The sequence below is a fragment of the Gopherus flavomarginatus genome, chromosome 14 (assembly GCF_025201925.1).
Source record: "Gopherus flavomarginatus isolate rGopFla2 chromosome 14, rGopFla2.mat.asm, whole genome shotgun sequence".
NCBI classification, from domain to species: Eukaryota; Metazoa; Chordata; order Testudines; family Testudinidae; genus Gopherus; species Gopherus flavomarginatus.
In genome coordinates this window covers 4708055-4725780 of record NC_066630.1, presented here as the reverse complement: position 1 = coordinate 4725780, position 17726 = coordinate 4708055, and the positions used below count along the sequence as shown (strand labels likewise).

Below are 17726 nucleotides of genomic sequence, written 5' to 3'. Positions count from 1 at the left end.
GGTGGGGGGAGGGGGGTTGGCTGGTTGGTACCTAATCAAAGATTAGGCCTTCAAGGGAAGGGAACTGCTGACAGCTTTAGGCAACTGCGGCATAATCTAATTAGCACAAATGAAGAATGCTCTGTACCCCCTAACTGCTGGTTCATGTACCGCTTTTAAAATGTGTTGCAAACTGCTAGAACATTAAGCTCCTGTTGACAGAACTCTGTTCTGGATGGTCCATGCTGTAAGTCTGAGGGGGGACCCTAAGCCCCTGCACTTACACATCACTGAGGTGCCCCCCAGGTGAGTGCTAGCAAGGGCTTTGTCAGCTCAAAAGACCTCAGGATATACAAATACTGCTTGGAGGAGTTACCTCAAAGGTGCAGGTAAGGAACAAGTCTTCCTTGTCTCAAGCACTAGGACATGACTGAGTTATTGCTCATTTATACCAGAAGTACAAAGGGTGAGCAGCTGTTCTTTACACTGGGTAAACTACAGCCAGGCTGGCCCATCGAATTGAGGGAGCAGATTCAGAAGGTGCTGCAGGAGACAGACTGGTCTCACATGCAGGAGCTAGCACTAGGTAATGACACACAAGCAGCTGTTGTGTAACAGAACAAAGACAACTTAGTGTTGCTTTTCACTAAGAGTAGGAAACGTGGTAGATAAATCTGATCACATCTAGCACACATACACCTTTGTGAGGTCTTGAGCAAATCCCTTGTACACCACTGCCACCTCTTGGATTTTAAGGAAAAACACTTTAACATCCTGACTTTTCAAGTCACTGGATCAGATGAAAATCTCAGCTTCACAAGTTTATAGTGCCTGGGTGCAGGGGGAAAAAAAGCTGAAAACTTGACCTCTAAAGGCTCAAGACAAATAAAAATCATGCTTTTTGACCACTGGGGTTTTAGCAATGTTGTTTCTATCAAAATGGAGATACTCAAACCCTCCCCCAAGGTAAGACTGATGTCCAGTGCTCTATGCTAAGAACCTGAAACAAAAAGCTAGCTTTCACCTACCCTTATGAGACTGGCATAGTTACACTGCAAAAAGTTTTCTTTATAGTGAGATACCTAAGAGGAGTTACCTCTTACTGTAAAATCCTAATGATAAGAAGGTGCTAGGTTTTACCTTGATGTAGCAGGTCAAAGGGGAAGAGACCAGGCTGACCACAACTAGCTACATTAAGGTAAAAACTACAGGGCTATTTTACAATCAAGACAGGTAACTCAAGTTAGCTATCTCAGTATAAAAAAAACTTGCCCTGAAGCCAGAGAGAGGGTACAGTCCAAGCCTTGCTCCTATCTGTTTCTGGCACCACATGGGTCCAGAGCCATGCTTTGGCAGTCAAAAAACATAATTGCAACAGTGCTGCAGCTACTTTCCATGAGTCTTTTGGGTGGAACTTAATTTCTCCATAGCCACTCTCCTGCCTTCAGTGCCAAGTGTGCAGGAGAGGTACAGATTGTTACACAGGCTCGGTCTCAAAGTTAAATTTAAATATCCTCTGGAGGCTTCCCAAAGAATTGTAATGTCCTATTTGGGGACTGGTGTCTCTTTTAACACTACCTGGTTCTGAAGCTTGGAGAGAATTAACCCCAGTACTCCTATAGACCTAAGAAACGGAACATCTGATGTTTAAGGTTAACAAGTGCTTGGCTACACATCTGGTCAGGAGCCCTGCCAATTTTGGCACCCTAGGTGGCAGAAGGTCCTTCCCCCAAAATACCACCCCAACAGATGTAGTGGAAGGTCTTGCCCCCAAAATACTGCTGACAACTGGGGCAGCCAAATATCCAGCAGCTGCGGTCACCCCCCCCCAAATGTTAGCACCCTAGGTGACCACCTAGGTTGCCTAATGGGTTGCACCAGCCCTGCATCTGGTAAGCAAGCAGGCCTGGGGGATTGTAAAGGACACTAGATCTGTAACTAGGGGGAGGCCTATACCACTCACAACCCACCCTTCAGAGCTAAATCCAACTCAGGCTGTAGACAAGTTGCATGGCTTCGGCAGCATCACCCTACAGGTGGTTCTATCCAAACGAGGGGAGCCTACAATGAAGCAAATGCCCAAACCCTCTCTACAGTTCCTACTCTTTAACTGCATGCCTATGTGATATAATGTGGCCCCTGAGCAATTCATGTGTAAGGTGCACTTTCACAAACCTGTGGGGAAGCAAGTTTTCTTGCCCTGTATGCTCAAGACATTGAATAAGTAACTGCCTTTCTTTACCTTGCAGGATTCAATAGTAAGTGTTACAGTTCTAGGAGGGTGAGATTAGCAAGTCCCAAAGTTGGCTTCTCTAGCATCTCCAGAGAGAGCTCACAGGGCAAGGCTTGGGGAAAAATTCAGTAAGACCAGATATGAGGAAGATATCTTAAAGCAGGGGTCAGCAACCTTTCAGAAGTGGTGTGCCAAATCTTCATTTATTCACTCTAAGTTAAGGTTTCGTATGCCAATAATACATTTTAACATTTTTAGAAAGTCTCTTTCTATAACTCTATAATATATAACTAAACTAGTGTTGTATGTAAAGTAAATAAGGTTTTTTAAATGTCTAAGAAGCTTCATTTAAAATTAAATTAAAATACAGAGCCCCCTAGACTAGTGGCCAGGACCTGGGCAGTATGAGTGCCACTGAAAATCAGTTTGTGTCGCCTTCGGCACCCGTGCCATAGGTTGCCTACCCCTGTCTTAAAGGTTCAACTCAGCATGTAAAGCAGTGGGGCTGGCCTAATTTCCAGCCCTTTTGAATTTCACTGAAGTCACAAGATGTCTTGTTTCACTGGATATTGGTTTCTTGAAGAGAAATGGGCATAGAAACACACACCAACTTCATCCTGCTACCAAAATAGTTTTGAGAATTAAAAGGTCTATTTATTTAGTAATCAGCTACAGATTCAATTGAAGACAGCCATTACAAATATTAGTTACAATTCAAAGCATCCCTTCTCATCCATAAGGAGATTTGGGTACCCTGGCTCTGATTTGTAAGCATCTGTGACAGAGTTGGATGTTACAGCTAGATCACACACTGTAAGTAGGAGTCTTTTTTCTAAAAGTCTGCCTATCAAACTTTGTCCACACAGTAACTAGAATGCTGTTAATATTAGCGCTTATGCTGAAGCACACAAAGTGAGCATAGTTCCACTTTCCCTTCCATTTTTAGGCAGTGCCAATACTGGAGGGTATTTTGGAACAAGGAAGTTGACTGGAAGGGGTTGGAGGGAGGGGAGATAACAGTATCAACCCAAGCTCTGAGTAACCTTTCAATTTACTGGAACTTGAAGATAAAGGCAGAGTTCAGGGAACTTTACTGTATATATAAGGGAGCATGTAAAAAGTTGCATGTTTTGCATGGATGAGCATGACATGCTGGGGACTTTCACCCATTTCTCATACTGAACAAGTCACCACAGCGCCATTAGCATTGCAAACTGAAGAATTCCAATGTGTACAGTTCACAAAGTTGACAGAACAGCTGTAACCCAAGCATGTGGATGCAGTAAAAAGGCCATCATACAGACGTCCAATACCATGTTAGTTTTCACTGATCTAGAGAAATGGATTCCTTCCACCCGACCACAAGTAAATCTCAAAGCCCTTCCTCATTTCTCACCAAACCCACAGCTGTAGCAGTACACAGCAAAACCTAACACAAGACTGGAATGATACAAAGGCTTCTAAATGGTATTTTGGATCAACGGACAACTTTTTCCCCCTCTCAAAACTACTTTCAGCTCTGTCAGTTCCCCCAGAATAAGGGGGCATAAACGGCACAGCAATTTTAGGAGAATTGAGCTGGAACAAGAGAGGCCTAACTGCCCTTGCTGTAATGGGGAGACGCTTCATCCTTTCTTTAGGGAACAGAGGAGGGGTGGGTCTAATGATTCATCTGTACTAACTCTGCATTGCCATCTGCAGTCCCTGCCTTTCCCACATGAATAGCCCATTCCGCTGCCAGGAAGGAACACAAACGCACACGGTGTCCCAAAGGAAAGGAGAGAACATTGCAGCCAATCTTCTGAAGCCACATACAACGTTGTCCTGTTTTATAATAATTCATTTCCATCTCTGGTATTTCTAAGGAGCCTATTACAAAGTCTCAGCATGGTACTGGCTATTTTTGGCTGAAATCAAAAGCCAGTACATGGGTCCCACAAAAGGCATCACTTCAGTTCTCCATCTAGTTCGCTACTGCGCTTAGCAGCACCCTTTACACACTGATCTCTCTAAAAGGAAGTTTTAATCTTTGGCTTGGAAAATAAACAGTAGTAGTTATGATATAGCACCTGTTCAATCCCTACACTGAAGTAAAGGTTAGTATTATCATCTCTCAAGGAAATAATGGAATAAAACACATAGGAATGTATTATTCAGACCTCCCATTCCTCTCACCCCAAAATAGTTAATTGTGCTTGTTGCCTTCAAACAATTGATCAAGATAAGAAACAGCAGCAGATCTTCAGCAAGAAGGCAGCTGCAATCAGACCATAGCAACCTTCTTTGATCTGAAGCTCATTAGTCATATTGCAGCAGAGAGTAGACAGGGAAGGGTTTCAGTTTTTCTGCCCCTTTCAGAGATTTTAACTCTATGACCACCACACACTCTAGGACTTCAGCCTTCAGCTTCTTCATCAGCTCACAGGCTGCACACATGGTACCTGCACAACAGGGACGTTAAGCAGAGAGAGTTACAATCACTCCAAATATTACAAGCAGACAAGGCACACAGTCTTAGTTCCAACTTTAAGCCATCGCTAATCACATGGTTAGAAGCATGCAAACAGGTAACTTCTGATTTTCAGAAAGTGTCAGACAGCACATTGCAAAGCCAAGAATGAGACAATGGATTCCAACGTGGCTTTTATGTTTTTTTAAACCAGGCCTTAGGGCAGGGATTTCAGGTACTATAGTACAGTTATTCAGACACAATATAAACTGCTGCATCCCTCTCCCCATAAAGTCACAAGGACACTTTTACAAAGAGGTTCTGTCCTCTTCAAAGCAGCTTTAGCAGAGAACACCCTGAGGATAGAATGAGCAATACCAATTAAAGCACAACTACACATGAAGCAGACTTAACTAAGCGACTGCTCTTACCTCCAGTCGCAAGCAGGTCATCAACGAGGACCACTTTCTCTCCTGGTTCCAAGGCATCGCTCTGGATTTCAAGTTCAGCCTGCAGGATTGAAAAGGCAACTTTCTTCTAGTCTCACTTTATAGCGCACTGCTTTTCAAAATGTTAGTGTGTCGCAAAATGCAGATATCACATTCATCAGCAATAATGAAATCCTGACTTTCAGCACCTAAATACACAGGCCTCAAGCTAAAGGAGATCTTTAGAGTCCCAATCGTGCACACTAACACAGTGTATTCTATTCCTTTTGTTAGATAAGCTCTCCCAAAACAGTAGCCAGGATGGGACTGGAACTCCTGTATGTAATACACTGGCCTAAGCATGCATGATCAAAACTCTTGTAGTTTTGGTGCAGAAAGTCCCTGGTTTCAGCCCTTTAGTGTCTATATATGTATATGCAGCCAGCCATTGAAGCATTTTTTTTCTGTCCTCCAAGAGAGATGAACCCATTCTACCTAAGGACTGACCCATGCAATGCTTATGACTACCGCAGTACTTTGTACTATGCAAGGGAAGGCTTGCCTCCATAGTATTCAGCAGCATTAGTTAGCTAGCTAAGGCAGAGTTATCAAGTCTATGCTACATCTCTTCCAATAAGGGCCAGGCATGGACCCAGCTGCTGTGCAATAAGTGTTTCCTGCTTTAAAACCATAAAAAAGAGCATTTACTGAAACAAGCAAGAGTGGGAAAAAGTAATGGGGATCTTCATGCAACCCCACTTCTTTCTTTCTTTTCCACTGGCCTTTCTCCAGAAGCACAGGACTTGCTGTCAGTCCTTCAGCTAGGTTCCTCTGAAAATCAGCAGCCATTAGTTTTTATGCTCAGTACTATTAATAATACATACACTCAGATCCAAGCCTTTTCTCCAAAGATCTCAGAATAGTTTGCAAAATTAACTCTGTTAAGCCTCACACTACCCCTATGAGGTAGGAACTAGTCACTGGGCACAACCAGAATGGAATTTAGAATGCCCGACTCTCAGTGCTGTGTTCTCATCACCAGCCCCAGAAGGGCTACAATGGCTGTGAAAATCTCTAGCACCAAACATTATTAGATGGGCTTCACCTCACCACCATGCTCATCCCCAAAGTAGCTCAGTGAGCTCAACAAACAAGATATTAGCAATTACAGCAGTGTCCACCAAGGGTTCTCTTCTGGCTATTACCTGGCCATATTCAAGAGCGTATGAGACAGATTCTGTGGGACCCGGAAGCTTCCCCTTTTTTCGTATTAACACACAGCCAATTCCTAGTCTCTGTGCCAGAACTGGGCCAAAGAGGAAACCACGAGAATCCAGACCTATGGAAAGCAGAGCAGCAAAAACACGGTTAACAAAGGGAAAACTTCAGCTTTCACTCTCTCTGCAAACGTTCAATTTTTCTGTTATCTTCCTGTATTCAGGGAGTCTAGCAGCTATTTGTACTGACTTGCAATCCCACCTACTTTGCATTGTATGTTTGTATTCACACAGACTTACTATGAAATGCAGCCCGGAACCTGGAGTTCCACATATACCACCAGAGTATGTTAGGAGCTCCCTCTATTCGTTTGTGAACTGGTTCTTGTCTGTACTGATAAGAAATTAAGTCTCAGTATCAATTCAACTGTAGGGCCAGAAACCCAGTATCACATCAGGATGGGTTTATATGATCACAGCCATTAAGAACTGAATAGAGTCCACTAGACTCATTGACATTGGGTTATTGTCAAATCATCCCCCTTTCATTCAGTACTTATTATTCTCCATGTCCTTAAACAACATGTTCGTTGGAACAGTACAGTTATCTCCACAAGGCACAGCTATAGTTGGTCTGTAACCAGTCATTCTGAGACAAGCAGAAAATGGAAACACAGCTTGTGTCTTTGCTATTTATATAACACTAGACCTGGCTTAAAGGCAAGTTATAGACTAAGAAAGACAGAGTAGTAATTCACTTATGTTGGCTAATTCACTGCTTATTGCTATTAAATCTTTTTAAATAAAGGAAATTATTGCCAAATATTTGAGTATGTTCAACACTCAAAACAGCACGTCAGAAAACTAACAGAAATAAAACCGCCATCACACTATAGTGTTATGTAGTTTGGTACAGAATAAAATGTTATGATAAACAGTCATAATGTTGCAATACCATGATGTTATACCATCTTTTCTGGCTCCTCAAAGGGATTGTTTCTGACCATGCCATCTCTGTATGAATGGACAGTAATGTTCTGTATTGTATTTTACAGAAGTTTCACTAAACATTTATCATGCTACCCACCCGCAATGAAGTCGATCTGTGGATAGTGTGTCTTCAAATGAGCTTCCAAAATATCAATCACAGTCCTGAAGGCTATAGGATCCTTTAGCAAAGGGCTGATATCACTAAAAACAGAAGAACAAAATGAGTTTTCCCTGGAACCTGAAAGCTACATTACACAGATCAGAGCCCACAGTTCACCCTCTCCATGTAGAAACCAAGCTTCTTAAACAAGTGGATTTGAGTCCTCACTCCATTTCCAGGAGTTCATAATAGCTGCAAAAGGGGCTATTTACAAGATCTCTTGAAACAGTGATTGGACTCAGCACTGAGTGAAGAAATCTAGCTAGCAACTGCTGCTACGATTCCCTAAGCACTTGTATTCTAACTCTTTTTTCAGATGCTCAGAACTTTCCCAAGTGTTCACACTCCAGGCTGAGAATTTCCAGATGGTGACTTTTTCTGAGAATGTCTGAGCCAAAACAATTCAGATGTTTTGAAAGTGTGTGTGATGGAAAAATAAATTATCATGAAATCCATACTTTTTTAATAAGAGTTCTAGCACTGACACAGATATTAAAAAAAAAAAAAAAGCAGAAACAGCCCTCATTAAGAAATGCCTGTGTTTGGGCATCTGCAAAGTGTTTTTTATTTGCAGAGATATAGCCCATACATTTACCTGACCAGTCTCAGGCACAACTGATAAGGTGCTCAGATAAGAACATGCTGGGAGAGAGTTTGGCCCCTGACTCTACAAAGCTACACACCAGTTCAGTTTCACACCAAGTGACTTTACTCCCATGTGTAACTTGGCTGCTCACTGACCAAGTAACTGCAGGAGCCTGTGGGTCATGGGCCGGGCCCGAGCTCAGCTTCAGTGCACCAGGCAGAGGTGGACAGGGGCTGCCTGCTGCAGAGCGTTCAGGGCAAAGGCCAGCGCAGACCAAGGACAAAGCCAGGCAGGCCAAGCGAGTCTATCCCCAGTGCCAGGGCAGTTGGACTCGGCAGCTGTGCCATCGCCAAGCTTCATGCTGGTCCCTAGTGTGCATGCTGCACCAGTGTAATTGCACAGGGCTTCTCTGCCCCACAACCTGTCCTGCCCTCATGTCCCTCCCTCATCACCCCCAGCCCCCCTTCGCTCCCTGACCCGCCCCTCCCTCATCATCCCTAGCCCCCCACCCCCTTCCTCATCGCTCCTCAGCCCCCTTCACTCCCTGACCTGCCCCTCCCTCATCCCCCACTCCCTGCCCCCCACCTCCTCGCTCATCACCCCCAGCTCCCTTCCCCTTATCTTCCCTAGTCCCTCACCCCCTTCCTCATCATCCCCCAGCCTCCCACTCCCTCCCTCATCACCCCCAGCCCCCCACCCCCTTCCTCATCACCCCCAGCCCCCCTTTACTCCCTGACCCGCCCCTCCCTCATCATCCCTAGCCCCCCACCTCCTCCCTCATCACCCCCAGCTCCCTTCCCCTTATCTTCCCTAGTCCCTCACCCCCTTCCTCATCCCCCAGCCTCATCCTCCCTAGCCCCCCACCCCCTTCCTCATCACTCCTCAGCCCCCTTCGCTCCCTGCCCCACCCCCTCGCTAGCCCCCTTCGCTCCCTCCCCTTCACCCCCCCGCCCCGCCCCGCACCGGAAGAGCACCCCGGGGGCGGGGAAGTCCGGGAAGGCCCGGACCCGCTCCTCCAGCAGGCGCCGCCGCGCGCCCGGCTCCCCGCTCATGCTGCCGCCTGCACCTCCCGCACTGCGCAGGCGCCCCTCGGCCGGCCCAACGCCTCGCGCGCTGCCCGGGGGGAGGAGACGGGAGAGTGCGGAGGAAACCATTGCTGGAGGCGGAGGGGGGGAATGCAGGGGAGACCATTGCAGCTAGAAGGGGGGAAGCGTGAGGCGGGGAGACCATTGCAGCTGGAAGGGGGGGAGTGTGTGGGGAGAGACCATTGCAGCTGGAAGAGGGGAGGCAGTGTGGGAGGGGGGGACCGTTGCAGCTGGAAGGGGAGTAAATGTGAGGGGGAGTCCGTTGCTGCTGGAAGGAGGGCGGGGGGGGGAGACCGTTGCTGCTGGAAGGGGAGGAAGTGTGGAAGTTGCTGCTGGAAGGGGTAGAGAGGAAGCTGGGGGCTGTTGCTGGGGGTGTGGCCCTGCACTATCAGCACCTGCCCTCCCAGTAGCATCATGAGCTCACATCTATGGGTGCCCGTGACAACGTCCCCAGGGTGTTACCTTCCCTTCCACCATGACCATGAAGACACTGCCACCCACAGCAGTAGGCTGACACCTGCACGTTGTCATGCTGTCACTCCTGCTGTGAGGTCACTGTGACAGCACTAGGACGTCACTCCCTTCCAGCCACCCCATGATGACACCAGCACTGGATGATCACTCCCGTGATGTCACACACACAGTGACCTCATGACATTGATTCTGGCCACATCACCTGCCTGCTGCTATGAGGTTACACCTGTGATGCCACCTTGCTGTCCGCCCCTGTCATGACACTGTTCACCTTTATGCTCTGTGCCAAAAGAGCAAGTCCTGCTACAGCAGGACCCGCTGCACCACGCAGGAAGCCACTTCAGCAGAAGCAACACAGTACTAACTCCGCAGCATCTCCGAGAGGAGTCTGAACTCGTTTCTGGCTTTAAAAAACAGAAAAGAAAAAAGTTAACAGTTCAAAAGCTCAGGATGACCTGTCACTTTCGCCCTCTACCAAAAGTCAGCCATAGTTATTCAATACCAAGCAAACCCATTCCCTGATCTGCCACAGGCTCTACCCTGCTACCTCTCTCACCCTCTCCAATATTTGATAAAATAGGTCACAGCATGACCTGAACATTAAGCACAAACTAGTACGTCCTGGAGTATGCATTTTGTATCAGTTAAAATCTGTTGTTTCATTTGTGTAAACTGGAAAAAAATCAAGTAGAAAGTGTGAGGATGCTCAGTTCTGGACTAATGACTTGTGATGCTGGCAGGCCAGATGCCAGCTCTTGTAAAGTCTGCAGGCATTAGCTAAGAACTGACAAACTCACAGCAGGTGCCCAGATCAGGTCACTCGTACATTAGTGACAGGTTTCAGAGTGGTAGCCGTGTTAGTCTGTATCAGCTAAAAAACCAAGGAGTACTTGTGGCTAAGCTTTCGTGTGCTAAAACCCACTTCATTGGAACAATACATTAGTGTTGCTCAAAATAGATATTAGTCTTACAAGAGCATATTTAGTGTTTAGACACTAAAGAATGTTTGTAAGTTGCGGCATGCATTAATCTTATTTGTAATATCTGTATTTTACCAGGCTATGAGGAAATATATACATTTTGCTTTATAACTTTGAAAATGTTTTCTCTAAACTTGTGAACTCAGATAGGACAAGTGTGTCCCCCCCAAAGACTATCAAAATCAGATGGGCCATCAAGGAACATTGCAATACAAAGGATTGGTGAATGGCCGTATCACACCTTGGAAATGCTACATGCAAGGAAGCTCATCCTATGGACTTGGAAGCTGAATGAAGGAAAACAGACAGACACACAGGAAAATGTTCCATCTCTTTGTTGTTTGAACTCTCACGGGGCCAGAGACACTAAACTGAAGCCAGAGATTTCCATGGGTTACCTCTGGGTCTGCTCTGAAAGACACTTTGAATTGAAAGATCACTACAACTCTGTCACTCTTAGGATTTAGATTGCAACTCATTTGTGTATATGTTTGCATGCTTTAACCTGTAAGTAATTCTTATTTCTTTATCCTAGTTAATAAATAAGTTAGTTTATTACAGGGTTGGCTACAGGTGTTGTCTTTGGTGAGAGATCTAAGACACAAATTGATCTGGGGTAAATGACTGGTCTCTTGGGCCCGGGAGCAATTTTTGGTGTAAGTGACCATTTATCACTAAGTCTAGCTTGCCTGGCTGGAGAGAGAGACTGGAGAGTCTAAGGGGACTATGTGTGACTCCATGGTAAGACTGTCACAGGGATCCAGGAGTTCACATTTGTCACCACCAGTCTGGAATTTTTGCCCTGCCTCTTGACAGTCTGCCCTGAGGTTGGCACTCACTGTCCATGAGCCACTCCAGACAGCATGACATGGCTCAGCATCAGCCCACCCCAGGGCAGAGCATCCTGACATCAGACTCTTAACTCCTGTTTCTTCTGCAGCACGTTCAGACCTCAACTAACTAATAGAAAGAATATACTAGCCGAGAGACTTAGATTTATAGATTTCCCATTGCACTGACAACAATCCTATTGAATAGCCCAAAGATGGTCCCTGGGCAGCCTAGAGCAATGACAGGTCCCAGTAGGCAGGATTCTCTTGTTGCTGATCCTAAGTTGCCACCATCTTTGTAGCCTTAGGCAAGTCCCACACTTTAAAAACACACAATAACTGTGGCGTATGTTGTACATGTAACAGAAAACACGAGGAGTACGCAGCTTTACGACAGAGTGCTGAGCAACAGCACCTATTGAATTCCTGGGAGCAGGTGGGCCCAAGCTGCCTGCAACATCAGAAGGCCCCTCACTGACTCAGCCTAAAGGGAGGAGCCCCTAAACTCAGGGTTCACGTAAAGGCAGGGAACAACAAATGATTAAACAGGGACAGAAGTGAGGGTCACAGGGTCAAAAGCAGGGAGCCAGAGGGGGACACCGAACAGATCCCTGGACAGGGCCCACTGCTCCTCGGAGGCATTCAGGAGCCAGTAGACGTGGCCCAGAACTCTGCCTGGAGGCGTGACCTAAGAGAGGAACGGAAATAGGCTGCAGTCACAGAGCACCTCCCCATCCAGCAACCTCCTCCTGGTATGGTGGACGGCCACCTTGGCCAGCACCAGGACGGGGATGAGGAGGAGTTCTCGCGACTCTGCGGGGCCACGGATGGGATGTGCGTAGAGTAGGAGGTGTAGGGAGAGGTGCGGCCAGAACATCGGGAGAAGATTCTGGAGGAGCCAGAAAAGGGGCTGCATCCTGGTACACTCGAGGTAGATGTGCGCCAGGGTCTCCCTCATGCCGCATAAGGGGCAGGTGTTGGGGAGGAGGGTGAGCCACACCAAGTACACGCCCGTGCTCACAGCTCTGGGAAGGAGCCACCAGCTGATATGCCCGGCAGGCTGCAGGCCCAGGGTAGAATACAGACTGGCCTACTAGGGCTGCTCACCCGGCCAGCACAGATGTTAGGAGGTCCTGCCCCTTGGTGTCGGAGTGGGTCATGAGGGTGAGGAAGTGAAAGGATGGAGCATGAGCATGTACAGCTGTGTCCTAGGTGTGGTTCAGAAACAAACTGGCTGCAGGTCATGCAGCGAGCTCAGGTTATGCAGGGTGACCGGCTGGGGGAGAGAGGACTCAGGGGCAGAGACCCGATGACAAGATCCAGAGGGCCAGGAGTGAAGGATGGGTGGGAAACACTCTCCCATAAGACCCGCTCAAGTAAAGTCCGAGGGGTGGGTGGTAAGGCTGCCCTCTCTTCCTGCAGTATGTGCCAGGGAACATGAAGGGTGGAAAGCCCCGGGGGATCCCCCCCCCCGCTCATAGTCTAGGAGGTCTCCAATCTGGGTGGTACCTGCCAGGACCAACCTCTGGCACACCAAGGGGACTCCACCACCTATGCACCAAGTTGGGGGCTGTATAGCACGGACTCTGCCAGGATGCAATGGTCACAGGGTCCAAAGCAGGGAGCCAGAGGGAGACACTGAACAGAGAACCCTGCTCTGCACCACTCCCCTTTCCTCCACAATGAAAGCAACAAGCACCACAGGCCCAGGAGGTAACAAAGATGGTATAGCCACTCAGTCCAGCAGCAGCAGCAGCTCTGTCTTCCTCCTCCATGATGTCAGCAACAACAGCAGGGCTCCCAGGCAGCAGCCGGCCAGCGAGGCAGCAAGAGGGTCCTGGCCAGGTGGGGATGTGACACAGAGTAACTGCAATTGGGCCAGGGCTCTGATCACTGCAATGCCAATTAGTCCACAGTGCAGCTGACTATGGGACCTGTGCCCAATGGATAGACAGAAATGGGCTGGAGAAGGCTAATTATCTCATTAGCCCAGATGGCACAAGAGGCACAGAAAGGAGCTGTAAAGGGACTGAGAAGCAGCCAGGAGTGTGCCTTGAGAGACCTCTCCTCCGTCATGAGCGGAGGGCTCGATTCCACGTTATTGTTGGGATGAGGCTGCTTAGTCTGCAGAGGCGGTGAAGAGGAACGCTAAATAAATCACACAAGGGGTTTTACTGGAAGGTCTCCATGCCGTTTGTGGGCTAGCCAGTAGGTTAGGAGCGAGTCAGCCCTGCCCAAACTGGCTACTTATGACCAATCAAATGAAAGCAGGCTGGAGCAGACCTGCTGCAGAAACATGAGGTCGCACTGATTTCATTCAGGGATGTAGCAATACCAGTGGTTGTCAATTAACCTAAGAGTCATACGACTTGCTGTCTAGACTCTGCAGTTTGCTGTGGCCAAATTGCCTTCTGGTATGTATATCTAAAGAAAATGATGTTTGTTTTTCACAGCCCTTTCATATCCCATAGGCAGCAGTCCCGTTTTGCAGGAAAGTGGAAATCAGGGTGTGCCTACACAGGAAGTGAAGCCTCCAGGAAAAGAACGCCATGGTGATTTGTGACTAGGGCACGATGAATTAAGACACACAGCGCATAGTCTGCACCTGGCTTTAGTTTGTCTTCATCCTGGTCTAGGGTGACCAGATGTCCCGATTTTATAGGGACAGTCCCAATATTCAGGGCTTTTTCTCATATAGGTGCCTATTACCCCCCCATCCTCTGTCCTGATTTTTCGCACTTGCTGTCTTCACCCTATTCTGGTCCTACATGACTTCTCCCTCAATATGGACATCTGACTGCTCTAATCAGACATTCTTGGTGCAACCCCCTGGGGGAGATGTACACCACATACTGCAGGCTACACAGCTGTATTTCCTATCTATTCCATACATGGAGGGATATGGACCCGCTTTGGCAAAGTGACAAAAAGACACCTGTTTTAATTACCGCCAGGCATTACGTGTAAGCCTGGGGGAAGCTGAAGGTCAATGCAAAGGTTGTCCTTTCTGAGAGATTTATGTTTCTTAGAAAGCGCTTTATGGAGAGAGAGAGACAACAGCAGAAGGTCAGTGTGGGTTATTTTGATAGTAGTTCCCATTAGGAATAGGACTTTCCCAAGTCAAATTAGCTTATCTGCCACCAGCAAATCCTCTCTGCAACAGCTGGCCCAAGTCAACCAGCCCTTCAACAACTGAAGAAACAAACACAGATCAAGCACATAAAACTTTCCATTGGAATGAAGGCTTTTCAGCTCTCTTGTTAATTCCTCTAGATGGATCAGAGTTTGTTTTGCTACTTTACCAACTGAAGTACAGTGTAGTCAGCAGGAGTGGCACCAGGGTTTCTGACGACCTAGGCGGACGGCCATTTCGCCACCCCCCACGGGTCCGGTGGACCTACCGCAGTCATGCCAGCGGACGGTCCGCTGCTGGAAAGGCTCCAGTGGAGCTGCCGCAGTGATGCCAGCGGGCGGTCTGCTGGTCTAAAGGCTCCGGTGCACCTGCCGCAGGCATGACTGTGGTAGGTCCGCCGGAGCCTTTAGACCAGCGGACCGTCCGCCGAAATGACTGTGGCAGCCCCACCGGAGCCTTTCCAGCAGCGGACTGTCCGCCGGCATGACTGCGGTAGGTCCACCGGACCTGCGTGCCACCCCCCTGGCAAATTAGTGCCCCCCCAAAATTCTGGTGCCCTAGGCCATTGCCTAGGTCGCCTAAATGGTAGCGCCGGCCCTGGTAGTCAGCTATTCCAGCATCTTGGCTGCTTTCTCAGCAGAAAGAAATTATTCAGGTAATTTTCCTGCCCACCAGGGATAGCAAACTGGCTAGAAAGTGGGAGCTCCACATTGCAATGTGCCATCAATGCAAACTTAAATCATCTCCCTCCTCCTCTGTTCATCACTGATGGATCTATGCCCCCTGAACACATATTTTACTTTTCACCATCCTCTCCCATTTGGGTTGCCTCTCCTTTCTTCTTTGAAACCTTCCCATGCTATCTGCAAAAGCTCTGCTAGCATTGATAACACAAGACACCACACCACTTTGCCACGACGCTCTGCCATTTTCTCCTAGAGAAGCAAATGTCTCACACCCATGTGCTGCAGGGGCCTCCCAGGAGCCCTTTGTTAGGATTCTATCCGCAATCTGAAGGGAGGGGATTTTCATGCCTCTGATAGAGGCTCAGGTCCCTCCCTGGATAATGCTAGATCAGCCCTGCCCAGGGATGCCCAGAGGATTCAGAGGGCTTGGGGCAAAGCAATTTCGGGGGGTTCTTCCTTAAAAAAAATTGCATTACTATAGAATACTCTATCCTCGTGGGGGCCCTTGCAGGACCCAGGGCATGGGGCAAATTGCCCCACTTGCCCCCCTCTCTTGGCAGCCCTGGCCCTGCCAGAGAGCTGATAAAGATACTTCTGAAAAACAATGTTTCTACCCTCTGCCATGCCCCAGATCACACCATGTCAGATACCTTAAAAATCGAATTGCCCCAACCCTTACAAGCTCTTAACCCCTCTATTCCTCCATTTCAAAGGAGACAAGATGAACACTGCTCTACTGGCCAATATATTGGGTTTTGGTATTGAATGCTCCCCCTGCCTACTCCTTGCAACCAGTTAATAACTTTTAGTCTCATCTGAAAAGAATTTGCCTAGCACTAATTTTCTCCTGCCAGCTTGAGCCAGGCAGAGACCTCTCCATTGGCGAGGAATTCATGCCAAAATGCTTTAGTTCTGGACTATCACTAGTGAGGTGTGGAGCACCTAGTCTGACTAGACAAGCTAGGGAGACAGGCGGATTGCGTCTCCTCCTTAAGTCAAGGAACGCTTGGGATGTTATATGGCTAACCCTGGAAAGACTATGTTTCACGTGACTGTATTACAGCAGCCTGCAACCACTACTAACCTCTGTAGTTAATTGTTTGATATAATTATATAGTTATGTGATTATATCGAAATTAACTGCAAGGATAGATGAATATACAAATACATAATACAATCAATGTGCGGTTAATAACTTTAAGTTGTAGGATAAGGATAAGTAAGGTAAAGCGTCAACCTGAGGCCTACAGGCTTTAGGCCAGTAAGAGATTTAGCTTGGCCATCGAAGGTCTCAGGCCTGAAAGAGGTTGGCATGACAAGTTGGCTGAGGGACAAACCCGGGCCAGTAAGATTGAGAGATACAGTAATTGATGTATTAGTTTCTGATGTCCTGGGAAATAGGCCTCACTAGTTAATGTTACAAGATGACCGGTAGTAACTTTTCAAAGAATTCTGTAATAACTTAAAGTTGCCATAGTAACTCATGTGTATGTTAATGAGAATAAGGGAAGAGAAGACCTAGAGGGGACATAACAGTTTTCAAGTACATAAAAGGTTGTTACAAGGAGAAGGGAGAAAAATTGTTCTCCTTAACCTCTGAGGATAGGAGAAGAAGCAATGGGCTTAATTGCAGCAAGGGCGTTTCAGTTGGACATTAGGAAAAACTTCAGGGGTAGACAACCTATGGCACGCATGCCGAAGGCGGCACGTGAGCTGATTTTCAGTGTCACTCACACTGCCCAAGTCCCGGCCACTGGTCCGGGGGGCTCTGCATTCTAATTTAATTTTAAATGAAGCTTCTTAAACATTTTAAAAACTTTATTTACTTTACATACAACAATAGTTTAGTTATGTATTATGGACTTATAGAAAGAGACCTTCTAAAAACGTTAACATGTATTACTGGCACGCAAAACCTTAAATCAGAGTGAATAAATGAAGACTCGGCACAGCACTTCTGAAAGGTTGCCGAGCCCTGGTCTAGATAATACTGAGTCCTGCCATGAGTGCAGGGGACTGGTTTAGATGACCTCTTGAGGTCCCTTCCAGCCATTCTAAGCAATTCTACATGAAGTGGATAAGCTATGAGAAACGGGGCATGCTAAGTTAGTAAAGTGTGGAAGTACAAATAAGGAACAGGGGCAATACTCTTACTCTGATGCATAAGCACAGCAGGGGTAACAGGATAAAAGGTCTAGCCCAGGCTGAGTGTGGAAGGAAGCATGTCAGGGACACCCAATAAGAAGGCCACTTGATAATCTTTTTACCCATCTCGATGTTGCCCTAAGGGATGAGAATATGAAATCCTTGATGCTGGACATCTCATTGTTTCTCTCTCTCTCTCTGTTTCAGTAGTTGGGGCATTGTTCATCTGCTTAATTAAATTGTTAATAAGAGAATGTGTGATAACCTGTGACCATACGTCATACACTCACAGTTCGTCCTCCTAGAGTCTCTAAACCTAATAGAATGCCTAATGGTGATTCTCACTCTACT

General features: G+C 47.2%; 2 protein-coding genes across 3 annotated transcripts in view; both read right to left on the bottom strand.

Moving 5' to 3' along the window:
* Positions 1 to 2841: 2841 nt before the first annotated feature.
* On the bottom strand, positions 2842 to 9211 carry APRT (adenine phosphoribosyltransferase). The gene is made up of 5 exons (XM_050922626.1): positions 9006 to 9211; positions 7394 to 7497; positions 6295 to 6428; positions 5093 to 5171; positions 2842 to 4653 (listed from the first exon to the last, which is right to left on the bottom strand). The coding sequence occupies exons 1-5, from the start codon at positions 9194 to 9196 to the stop codon at positions 4511 to 4513; spliced, it is 651 nt and encodes a 216-aa protein (XP_050778583.1). The 5' UTR covers positions 9197 to 9211; the 3' UTR covers positions 2842 to 4510.
* A 737-nt stretch (positions 9212 to 9948) lies between these two features.
* Positions 9949 to 17726, bottom strand: part of GALNS (galactosamine (N-acetyl)-6-sulfatase) — an 81300-nt gene continuing 73522 nt past the window's right edge. Inside the window, exon 15 of one of the 2 annotated variants that reach the window (XM_050922611.1) lies at positions 9949 to 10005. The gene's annotated coding sequence lies outside the window, so the exon portion shown is untranslated. The remainder of the gene's footprint in view (positions 10006 to 17726) is intronic. The other variant, XM_050922612.1, reaches the window with a different exon arrangement.